Source organism: Aspergillus clavatus, genomic scaffold (genome assembly GCF_000002715.2).
Source record: "Aspergillus clavatus NRRL 1 1099423829806 genomic scaffold, whole genome shotgun sequence".
Lineage (NCBI taxonomy): Eukaryota > Fungi > Ascomycota > Eurotiomycetes > Eurotiales > Aspergillaceae > Aspergillus > Aspergillus clavatus.
In genome coordinates, this window is record NW_001517093.1 from 966775 (window position 1) to 978256 (window position 11482).

At 49.8% G+C, this 11482-nt stretch overlaps 5 protein-coding genes across 5 annotated transcripts, besides 3 other annotated features; 2 read left to right on the forward strand and 3 right to left on the reverse strand.

The window, feature by feature from the left end:
• Positions 1–468: 468 nt before the first annotated feature.
• Positions 469–1077, reverse strand: ACLA_082440 (DNL-type zinc finger protein; the record flags this gene model as incomplete). The annotated part of the gene is made up of 1 exon (XM_001267978.1): positions 469–1077. One exon carries the CDS (start codon positions 1075–1077, stop codon positions 469–471), a length of 609 nt encoding a protein of 202 aa, XP_001267979.1.
• Positions 1078–1507: 430 nt separating this feature from the next.
• Positions 1508–4248, forward strand: ACLA_082450 (cullin family protein; the record flags this gene model as incomplete). Its single annotated transcript, XM_001267979.1, has 4 exons — positions 1508–1549; positions 1601–2083; positions 2146–4022; positions 4077–4248. 4 exons carry the CDS (start codon positions 1508–1510, stop codon positions 4246–4248), a joined length of 2574 nt encoding a protein of 857 aa, XP_001267980.1.
• A 521-nt stretch (positions 4249–4769) lies between these two features.
• sld5 (putative GINS DNA replication complex subunit Sld5) lies at positions 4770–5680 on the reverse strand (the record flags this gene model as incomplete). The annotated part of the gene is made up of 2 exons (XM_001267980.1): positions 4770–5405; positions 5504–5680. 2 exons carry the CDS (start codon positions 5678–5680, stop codon positions 4770–4772), a joined length of 813 nt encoding a protein of 270 aa, XP_001267981.1.
• Positions 5181–5204: a microsatellite.
• A 1280-nt stretch (positions 5681–6960) lies between the features above and the next one.
• On the reverse strand, positions 6961–8781 carry nimT (putative tyrosine protein phosphatase MIH1; the record flags this gene model as incomplete). The annotated part of the gene is made up of 4 exons (XM_001267981.1): positions 6961–8086; positions 8168–8402; positions 8460–8527; positions 8639–8781. The coding sequence occupies 4 exons, from the start codon at positions 8779–8781 to the stop codon at positions 6961–6963; spliced, it is 1572 nt and encodes a 523-aa protein (XP_001267982.1).
• Positions 8782–9940: 1159 nt separating this feature from the next.
• ACLA_082480 (uncharacterized protein) lies at positions 9941–10483 on the forward strand (the record flags this gene model as incomplete). The annotated part of the gene is made up of 2 exons (XM_001267982.1): positions 9941–9980; positions 10200–10483. The coding sequence occupies 2 exons, from the start codon at positions 9941–9943 to the stop codon at positions 10481–10483; spliced, it is 324 nt and encodes a 107-aa protein (XP_001267983.1).
• Positions 9981–10006: a microsatellite.
• Positions 10484–10519: 36 nt separating the features above from the next.
• Positions 10520–10545: a microsatellite.
• The last annotated feature ends 937 nt before the right edge of the window (positions 10546–11482 follow it).

The following is an 11482-nucleotide window of genomic DNA, read 5'->3' on the forward strand; positions in this document are numbered from 1 at the left end:
TATTTGATTCACTGTGTATATTGGCATGTTGGTCATTGGCTGGGCGTTGGGGTATATAAAAAGTTATGATCAGATCATGGATAGAGTATATATTGATCTCTAATGTTGTCTATCGTTCTAAGCTACGGGCAATGTATGTAACTTTAGTAGTATCAACATCTTTGTGTGTTCAAGATTGAGCAGTGCAGTAGATTCAATGCCTCTTCGACGTACGAATTAGTCCATGATCCTGACATGTGGTTTGACCCTTATGTTTGAGAGAGCACACATAGAAAGTGGAGTTGTATATACAAAGCAATATCAAAGTATCGCTAATAGTTCACACGCCAACCAACGCCGCTATTTTTACAAGTCTGATCTTCATTTCATCTCCGGTACGAAGGTAGGAAGACCTCACGGATGCCCAAGTGTATCCCAGCACTGTTGCGAACAATCCGAAGCCCAGATTTACAGACGATAAAGGAGAAATCAAGGTAGTCCTTGATTCGACTTTGTCTCCGCGGTAGTGTCCGCATCTGAACCCTCGCGCTTCTTCACCGTTCCATCTTCCCAGAACTCCATGTCTCCATCTACATAGCCGCGCGTCAGCTTCTTTCCCTCGCGCTGGAGGATATCCTCGAGCGTGCTCTTCTTGTCAAAGAAGATGTTGAGATGATCGCTGATAACATGACGATTGTGGCAGGAAGGACAGCGGATGACAACCGTGCCCTTGTGATAACCGTGTTTCGACATCCGGTGGGAAGATCGGTTGCCGCATGGCTTGCAGGTAAAGGTAATTTGGTATGTGGGTTCTTGCTCGCGACGTTGTTTGTTCTGTTCCTCGTGCGCGGCGTCGGTGGTGGGATCGGGAGTTCGGTCGGTGAGGCCGGGGCGAGACGTTGATGCGCTGGAATTATTTCGTAAGGCCAGGTAGGGGGCCAGGAGCCTTTGCGGCGTTGAAGAAAGAGCAGTGGTTCTCTGAGAGGTAAGGTTCAGCAGCTGTGGCAGTGGTCGGCATGCAGTCTGTGGGAGAGCTGTCCGCGGAAGTGCTGTGCTGAAGGCACGAAGACCTCGGGATGCGATTCTTGCTGAATGCATATTGTGCTTTTGGACAGAAATTCAAGATAGATATATGACAGCGGATGAGACGAATACGGAGTAACTGAACTGAAATTGAGGTGATTCGGAAGATATACAGAGCTTGACAGCTGCAGAAGTGCCTCCGCTGCCGATGACGAAGATAATAAAACCCGCCAGTTGCGCCGGACTTAGTGTTGTTCCAGCTGTCTCTCTCCGCGGCGACTCTCAAGTCTACAGTTCTAGCACCAACACATCTCATTGTTTTTGTAAGATGCTGAGAGGGCCTTGGCCTCACTAAGACTGTCTTATCTGGAAGCGTCTTTGTTCTGGACTTGGATCAATTAATCTTCTTGTTGAACCTCATTCCCGCTCTGTCCATCATATTCTGCCCCGCGCAAGAGCTCTAAGTATAGATTCTAGTGGATGGCAAGTTGGCATAGTTTGAAAGATGGCTATGAGAGCAAGGCACAAGATCCGTGCTCCACGAAGGGTATGTTTTATTCACTTATCTATCTAACGATTTAAATCCCACTTTGCCTAGTCGTTCGATCTGCTGTTGCGAGCTGATCCAACAGGCGGCAGCCGCTATGCTGAAGGACCTCCCTTAAAAAGAGGATTCACTAACCATCGAATGAAGGGTCTGAACGGAACGAAGTCCGATGATTTTGATACAATCTGGGGAGTCTTGTCCTCGTCTCTCAACGAGATACATACGAAAAATGCCTCCGCTCTTTCCTTCGAAGAACTGTACCGGAACGCCTATAAAATCGTGTTGATGACCCGCGGCGATGACCTTTACGAACGAGTCAAAAAGCTGGAGGAGGAATGGCTAGGCAAGGAAGTGAAGAAGACGGTCACAGCGGCTATCTCGCCCACGTTATTGCTGGCAAAAGAGCCCGCCGATATGCAAGATCAAGCGAATGAACGAAGGGAAGCCGGAGAAAGGTTCTTGGCGGTTCTAAAGGGAGCCTGGGAGGACCATCAGCTTTGCATGGGAATGATAACGGATGTCCTTATGTACATGGTCAGTACAATGTTTCCCTATGCGTTGAGGAGCTTCGCGCTAATAGCTGTCACAATCGATAGGACCGTATCATCATGGCAGATTTTCGGAAGCCGTCAATATACGTTGCATCCATGGCATTGTTCCGCGACCAAGTATTACGATCTCCGATCAGTTCGGACGCGAAAACGACGGTTGCCGATGTGCTTGAGTCTACTGTGCTCTTCATGATTCAGTTAGAACGAGCCGGTCATGTCATAGACCGACCACTCATCCGGCATTGTATCTATATGTTGGAGGGCCTATACGAGACTATCACAGAGGAGGAAACGTCCAAGTTGTATCTCACCATGTTCGAGCCGGCCTTCCTGGAAACGAGCAAAGCTTTCTACCAAGCGGAAGGACAGCGCTTGTTAGAGCTGGCTGATGCAGCATCTTTCTGTCGGATTGCCTCTAGTCGTATTGCAGAAGAAAAAGAACGGTGTCACTACACGCTATCGCCTCTCACCGAGCAAAAAATCAAGAATGTCTTGGATGAAGAATTGATCGCCAGGAACATCGCAGAAGTCATCAACCTTGAGGGCACGGGCGTCAAAAATTTGATTGACAACGACCGACTGGACATTTTGCGAGAGATCTACGAGCTTAGTGCGCGGGTTGATAATAAAAAGACGCCTCTGACCGCGGCCGTTCAGAAGCGCATCAGTCAAATGGGCCGAGAGGTCAATACTTCGTCGACTGCTTACGAAAAGGCTCCCAGTGCAGGCGCAAAAGCGACAGGGAAAAGCGTTAGTGGCGAGAAGAAGCCTGCAGAGAAAGAGAGGCCTGTGAACCAGCAAACAGTGGCGGCTATCAAATGGGTCGACGACATCTTGGATTTGAAGAAGAAATTCGAGAGCATCTGGGAGAAAGCTTTCATGTGTGATCAAAGCATGCAAAGTGCCATTACTACCAGTTTCTCCGATTTCATCAACTCAAATGCACGCAGTTCCGAATTCCTCTCGCTCTTCTTCGATGAGAATCTGAAGAAAGGTATCAAAGGCAAGACAGAAAGTGAAGTGGATGCTTTGCTCGACAATGGCATCACTCTGCTGCGCTACATCAAGGATAAAGATCTGTTCGAGACTTACTACAAGAAACACCTTTCTCGCCGTCTTTTGATGAAGCGCTCAGCCAGTATGGATGCGGAGAGACAGATGATCTCGAAGATGAAGATGGAAGTTGGTAACCAATTCACGCAACGACTGGAGGCCATGTTCAAGGACATGACAATATCTGAAGACCTGTCCGCAAGCTACAAAGATCATATCCGGAAGACAGGGGATCCCGATCAGAAACGGGTTGACCTCGAAATTAATGTCCTTACCAGCACCATGTGGCCCATGGAGATCATGTCGAACCCCAGAGATGGGGACGTTCAGCTTCCATGTCTCTTCCCGAAAGAAGTCGAAGGTGTCAGACAGAGCTTTGAGCAATTTTATCTCAGCAAGCACAACGGCAGGAAGCTTTCATGGCAACCAAACATGGGTACAGCAGATATCCGAGCAACGTTTCAGCGGTCGAACGGCAAGGTTCAGAGACATGAACTCAACGTTTCGACCTATGCCATGGTCATTCTACTTCTCTTCAACGACGTGCCTACAGGCGAGTCTTTGACCTTCGAGGGAATCCAGGAACGGACGCGCATCCCCGAGCACGACTTAATCCGCAACTTGCAATCGTTGGCTGTCGCCCCCAAGACGCGAGTCCTGAAGAAGGAGCCGATGAGCAAGGATGTAAAGCCGACAGACAAGTTCTTCTTCAACAATGACTTCCAAAGTCAATTCATGAAGGTCCGCATTGGTGTAGTGAGCGGAGGCGCCAACAAAGTTGAGAACCAGGATCAGCGAAAGGAAACGGAGGGTAAGATGAACGAGGAGCGTGGAGCCAGTGTTGAAGCGGCAGTTGTTCGAATCATGAAGTAAGTTCAGCCACGGTTAACGAGAGCAGTTTTTTGAATCTAACGGCTGGCTAGGCAACGCAAGACGCTGGTTCATTCCTCCCTCATGAGCGAGGTGCTCAGTCAATTGTCATCTCGGTTCGTCCCGGACGTCAATATGGTCAAGAAACGAATCGAGAGCTTGATTGACCGTGAATATCTTGAACGAGTGGCCGAAGAGCCACCCACGTATGGATACATCGCGTGAACGACCTGGCTATAAGACCAGGTTCTGGCTTAGGATGCTTTCCTTCGCCTCTGGCGGAGAACCCGTCAGTTTCTTTTCATGGCACTTTTTGTTAGTTGGGAATCCCGTCGGTTTCTGTTTGCATGGTACATCATTTGAGCTTAGCGGTGACTGGCGAAACGGCGAATATATCACTCATAGATATCATACTTGCTTCCTCTTGACCTCTTGTTTTGTGTGTTTAGCTCTTGATGAATGAATGCATTTTGGCTGGCCACTGATGACGACCTGGATTTTGACACAGTTCTCAAGAGCATAGAATCGTCATAACGCGAGATGAAACCCGACGATCAATCAGCAGATGGCGGAGACAATACGCTGGACAATACGCCTGGCTATCAATTTCCATAAAACTCATGCCTAGATTATCCCAAGGACATCAAAACAATCAACACCGAAACGCCACAAGATGCAAGATACTCCCACCATGCAATTCCCCCCCCCCCATCATCCATCCCCAAACCCCTCAATCCCTTCAGATTCTAAAGAACCTCCACATCCCCCCTCTCCCACGCACCCCGGATCCCCTCCCACCGCACAACCCACACATCCCCCATCCGCATACTCGTCCCCAACTGTTCCTCCTCAACCCCATCCCCCGGCGGCACAACAACCCTCACCTCCTCCGCCAGACAGCGCACCACAACCGCCTCCCGCACCTCCGGCCCTTGCACCATACTCGTCCCGCCGGCATTGTCATCCAGCCGCCGCAGCTGCGGCGGGAACGAGTCGAGGAACGACGCGCCGTAGTGGGCCGCCAGCAGGGTCTGGTGGGCGTGCAGGAACGCGGCTTCCTGCGGGGACAGCGGGGAGGGGTTCGGGACGAGGGTTGGGTCCGGGATGGAGTCGTGGGGTTGCGACTGTGATTGCGACTGTGAGGGGGACGGGGAGGGGGGCGCGGGCGCGGGCGCGGGCGCGACGAGGAGCAGGTAGTGCATGCTGTGTTTTGTGAGTTTGGCGAGGCGTTGGCGGAGGAGTGAGCGGATGAGGTACTGGGTGCGGGCGAGGTCTGTTTGCAGGATGGAGAGGGTGAGGTTGATGTTTGTCTTTGAGGTTGAGGTTGTGGAGAGGGAGGAGGGGTCGGAGGAGGAGGCGGCGAGGTCTTCGATTTTTTCGATCTGAATGGTGGTTAATTTTTTTTTTCTTTTCCCCCATGTGCGAGTTCGTTCCCCTTCCTGGGTTTCAGTCTGGTGGGATTCGGGAGGAGCTAGCTTACCTGTCGCCGTACGCGCTCCATCATCCGCATCATCAAGGATCCTGGCCATGGGAGGAGCTCCGAGACGGCACGCTCTGCGACCCAGAAACGTGTCAGGAGCTGGTGGTCGAGGGCCGTAGACTCGGGCGCGGAAGCATCATGGCGGTCGACAGAGGCGAGGATGTCATCGATGTCCATGGCAGAGGCCGTTTGGAGGGGGTTTCCCGCATTGAGTCGTGCGCAATGGCCAGTGATGGAGATGGCTTGAGAGCGGAGTGGGATTTGGAGATCGAAGAATGAAGCGGAGCGGAGGTGGGGACGGAAGTAGATGCCTTAGGTTTTCCACTTCCTTCTTGTGCTGGATTCGAGGCGTAATTTTGACCACGATAATCGCAAAAAAGATAAAATTAGCTTACGTGTCTCCTCAGACTTGGACAAAGAGAAGGTATTCAAATTTTTTCTTCATTGATGTACTTCCAACAAAGGAAATCAGTATCTCTAACCGCGAAATTCCTCCCAAATTGTTCCCAATCGGATTCGATCATAGAACCGATCTGAGGGGATTGCTATGTACAGTTGCTCTGACAAGCTGCGAAGATACTTCATCTCTGGATTCAGGATGGTCTCTTTCGCAGATTGTCACGCATTTAATTATCGCCCTGTTTGATCTGACGAGCCGTGAGGTGGTATGTACTCAGTACGGCGAGACATCGGAGTCACTCCCCAGATATAGTACACGAGGGGGAGTTGGATTAAAAGACGGTATGGGGGAAGGGATACCTAAGCTCTGAGTGGAAAGAGGAATAAAAGGAAAAAAAAAGCCATACAGGCGAGGTATCATGAGTAGCAAACCCGGGCGATTGCCGTTGTGAAGCTGGTTCTTGGATCAAGGAAATGGTCGTATGACAAACAAAGGAAAAGTTTCAGGGAGTGGTGGGCAAGGAAACGGTTGACCAGGACGGGCCGTATTCGATCCTTCAAAGCAACGACCTCGAGTCGGAGCTGAAGTTGATCGCATCATCAAGTGTCATGCGGGTCGGTGTCGTAGCCACTTTGGGCTGACCTCGACGCTGCGGTCACAACACGGTTGTGACAGGAGTGGAAGGTTCATAAGCTGAAGGAAACGGATCAAGCGAACGGAAGGAGCTTGAAGTAGTGATTGAGATAGCGACCCTTTTGCAGGACGTTCTCATGGCATCTTCCCCTCGAATGTCCAACAATGCATAGTGTACCAACACAGCGACTCGTAGGATCCTCATCAAGTCGGCTGTGCCTGGGAACCAAGTTGGCATTGGCCGCCAATGGAGTAGGGCGGGAGACAAGAAAGAGAAAAGGAAATCATGCTCAAAAAAAAAAAAATTGGCAAAGAAAAAGAGCTCTGCGCCGCGCTTGAATAAAATCAAATCATCAATCCATGGCGCCAAAGACACCAAAAGGAAAAAAAGCATAAGGAGCGACAAAATGGTTGAAAGACGTCTCTAATAAGAGAGCATGCGACGGCCGGTGCCTCGACCCGACGTGGGTGTCCCTTCAAAGGGAGAATCCAAAAATCGGATACGCTCGCCGGGATTGTTCCGGCATCTGCCAGTGGGGCTGTCTTCCATCTGAGGCGAGTGCTGACCAAAAGCGAACGTCTGAGCACGGCCCAGTTTTGATCGTTGCTTGACCTTCCCGAGGCCACGCTCACATGCATATTCGTGTTCTTTGGCACTCATTTCCACGTAGTTTTGAGGGAAGCAGAGCGCCTGATGGTCAGCGAAGAAGGCACTGTAACCCCCGTGCAAAATGTACATATCCGGGTAGGTTAGTTGCGGGTACTGATCCACATTGACAGCACGGTCCCGATGACGGATGTATTTGGCCATGATGGGTGCTCGGTGCGCGGAATATTCGCAGTGAAGGATCAGGGCGGTCCTGGGTTTAGGATCCGCGAAAAGCTCAGCAGCCAGATACTCCTTGTCATTGAAGTTCACTGCTCCGTTGATGTGGCCGCCCTCGTACTCATACTCAAAGCGGCAGTCAATGACCAGAATGTGGTCGAAACGGTCGTTATACTTCCCATCCATGAGGTCCACGAGAATGGTCTTGTCGATGCGAGGCAATGTATCAGCCTGCTCCTCAGGAACAAAGTGAGGCAGCTGTAGGCTGGGTGTAGATTCGATATCAGTGATCGATTGTAGTGGTGCATTTGTAATGTAGTTTGCCTCTTTTTCGACAATCACATCCTCCGGGTGCTCAAACATGCTCAGTGACCGTCTGCACTGTTTCCGGGGGCGCATCAAGGGGTGGGAGTTTTTGCGAATTGACGCGGCGGAGGGAGATCCGTTTCCACGAACGTGGCTTCCATTGCTGGCGAACGGTGGTCTGAGCCGGGGGTTGCTCAGAAGGGTACCAGGGTTCCGTATCGCGGGCCTTTCCCTCTGCGGCGATTCCCCAAACATATCCTCCAGCGAAGTCGAAGCGCTCAACGAAGTCTTGTTTCCCTTGCTGTGGAATTTAAACGGCGGTGCCTGACTCTCCGGTGCTGGCTTGATCATTCCTAGCTGAAAGGACTGAGCCTTGCTTCTGGACAGACTGGGACGTAGCAAGCTCGGACGCTTCCTCCTGTTGGGGAAAAGAAAAGAGAAGCGGTTAGATAATTGCAAGCTCCTACACCAGACCTAGGGGAAGTTTTCGTTCTCTTACTCGAGTTTGTCCTCCTTCGGTCCCATCGACGGGGAATCCTGCAGCGGGCTCGGCGCGGTCGACATCATGGGCGAGTCCATTGGTGAGCCAGTCGGCGTGAGTGCATTCAGATCGATCTCCGTCGTCACGATGAACGGGGTCTTGTGAGGTAATGGTGACATTTCCATAGTTTCCATGATGGGAGCTGGCGAGGAAGATGGAAGCGGAGGAGTGGTCATCGTGTCTTCTATATACCCTGATGAGAAACAAACTGAGACTCGAAGTGTCCGTCGACAATCAAGTCATCTCTTACCACGAGCATTGCCATGTCCGAAGAGGTTGGAGGAGAACAAAGACCGCCGGGGCGTAGCCAATTGGGGACTATTTTTGGTCAGCACAGCCCTTTATCATTCACAGGACCTAAAGGTAGAGATACAAGACAAAGGAAGAGCCAAAAAAAAAAAAAAATATAGAACACGACAACGAACGAACCTTTGATCGATGTGAAAATTCTGGGACAGGTCCGCGGCAAGACTAGCTGCCGGGGACGATCCACTGACGGGCTTCATGCCGAAATAATCACCGGGGGGTTTCTTCATGGACAAGTCCTTGAAGTTGAAGGTGTTTGTACCCATCCTGGCCCTTGGACCAAAAGCAGGATATGACGTTGGGGCATCTGGACGAAAGCAATGTCCGAAAAGGACCGATGGAGGCTGCATGGCAGCCAACGGCGATGAATGTTCCATTGTTCGCTAGGAACTAAAAGCTGCTCTCTTCTACCTCTGGTTGACCGAAGTAGAGAGAAAGAAGCAGAGTATTTGCGAAGAAAAGACAACTCCTGGTGCAGAGGAACTATTCTAACCGGCACATATACTACAATGGCGGATGAAGTATGACCCAACGCCCTTGTAATCCGATCTCACTGGTTCACTCCCCGTCTTCGTTCAATTGGCTGTCTTTGTTCGAAATTCTAGACCTCACAAGTCTCCGAATAGATAGGCTTCCTGATCCCACGAACCACCGGCATGGGCCGGAACTTTTTCCCTGGACTGTAGAAGTGCCTGTTCAGAGGGACATGGTTGGTCGATCGTTGGCAATATCAGGAGAGCGTTGAAGATAGTATAAGATGGGGAAGCAGTGGAGAACAGGAGGGAGGTCTATGATGATTAACACGGCATTGGGTTAGCACAATGAGACCAGGATCAGCAGCAGCTCTGTAAGGAGCAGCCAGTAGCTCCAGTAAGCTAGGTAGACTGGGGGGAAATAGATTACCGATGAGGAACTAAAGACTTTCGGCGGGATGGAGACCGGAAGGTGATCATGAGAGAGATAGAGAGGAGACGGCGAGGTCTTAAACCAAGAAGCAAAGGACGTCTCTGGGGAAAGAAATGGAGGAGAGAAAGAAGAAAAGAGGAAAAGTGACACTGGAAAAAGGTGAAGCTGAAGGGATGTCCTGTTGCAATGGCAACGAAAAAGTGGGGAGGGATCTCCAGATGCTCAAGAAAGCGCTTAAGCGACAGATAGAGAGGTACCTAAGCTTGTAAGTACGGAGTAGTACAGACAGTATCAGAAAACCGACTCCGAACCATACAAGCTGGAGGATTATTCTGGTGCGGATTAACAGAAAGCAAAATAAAAAAAATTAAAAAAAATTAAACAGTCTGCAAGGCAATGAGGATTTAAGCAATAGACTACAAAAAGGATTGTTCAGATCAATATATTTATCCCTCTAGGAGAAGATTGATTGAATGATTGAATTTAGGTGATGGTGATAGTTAGTCCAAGCGATGGTACATGTGTCTAGCAAGGCAGAAGAAACCTAAGGCTGTACATAGTAGGTAGGTAGGTAGGTAGGTAAGTCAGTAGTGTTACCAAGTACCAGGTACCTTGTACCTTACCTCTTGTCTCCGTCATCGGTAGGTACGGTACAGGTTACAGACTGTATGAAAGACGTACGTAGGTACCCGGTACGGGGTATGTACTTATCACTATGCGGGACATACCTAGCTCGGCCCTGGAGCTGTAGGTAGTTAGTTAGTGTACCTGTACCTAGCCAGTAACCAGCGTCTAGGGCCTCGTTGCCAGGACTCCCTTGCCGCCATCGTCAGCGAACACCGACTACGGGTTACGAATTACGATGCTGCTCAGCAACCCTCCGCCTATCAGCGTCCTTACTGCATCGCCCGCTTTGAATCTGCCAATCTGGGCTGGCTGGATGAAGTATGGATCGTGGACTTGGTCGGTCTCACGGGGCTACCAAAACGACGATGGGGTTTCCCTTCTTCCAGTCTGTCTTCCATTCTGATTCTTGTTGCGGGCTTCGAGAATTCTCTTTGATGTGTCAAGTATTTGGTTCTATGGTTCAGGACACTTTAGTACCTACCTAGTACCTACCTAGTATCTATGGAGATTGGAGACCGTACCTTATGTATCATACTGACAGCTAGGTAGTACCTAGCGGATGCCGAGTGAATACTGTACAGAACCCGGAAATAATAATAGATATATAAAACTTCACTGACCTCCTCAACGAGGCCGTCCGATTACGGATTTTTTTGCCAAGTTTCAATGATCGGAATTAGATCAAAGACGCTTGGAGAAGAGGGAGAGGCTCAAGTGTACAGCCTCCTTGATGATCAGTGGACGTTCCTCTCTATCTAGTTAGCTGGTGACTCTGGACTTTCAACGAGGCTTCCTTTTTTTTCCTTTCCTCGCCCTTCTCTGTATGCTAGGATCAGTATTTACAATTCCTGTCGCTTTTACGTTTTCCCCTTCCTCTGTTTCACTTTCAAACCCTTGAAAGAGAACCCTAAATAAAACTTCTTTCAAAAGAGGAGCCAAAGAAGAAAGAGAGAGAAAAAAAAAAATAAAAAAAGAGGAGCACGGCACAAACGGAGACCAACATTTGACCAGCAAAAAAACCCTATGATGGATCATGCTGGCCGACAAATTCCCTCCCGTTTTCCCTTTTTTGATTTTGATACACAGTTCTCGAGAGCAAAATGAAGAGATCGAATCTAATACCATCTCCACCCGCTCCACTTGGTCGGAAAAAAAGAGCTTATGCGGATTCCTCTAGAGTTTGTTCGGTTTGTTCTTTCTGTCGAGCAAAGAATGGTAGCGAAAACGGGCAGTGAAGAATGCCAGTACCTCGGACCTAGCTATGTAGTAGTTGTAGTAGTAGTACGTGGCTGAAGGTGACATTTGATTGCCTACAGATCAGAGTGGTACAGCACATAACTGCAGCAGGGTACACATTCCTACAAATCTAACGACTTTCCATCTTGCTGGGTGAGTGCAGACCACACATAATGTCTGCCTGTCTCTGAGGCTATC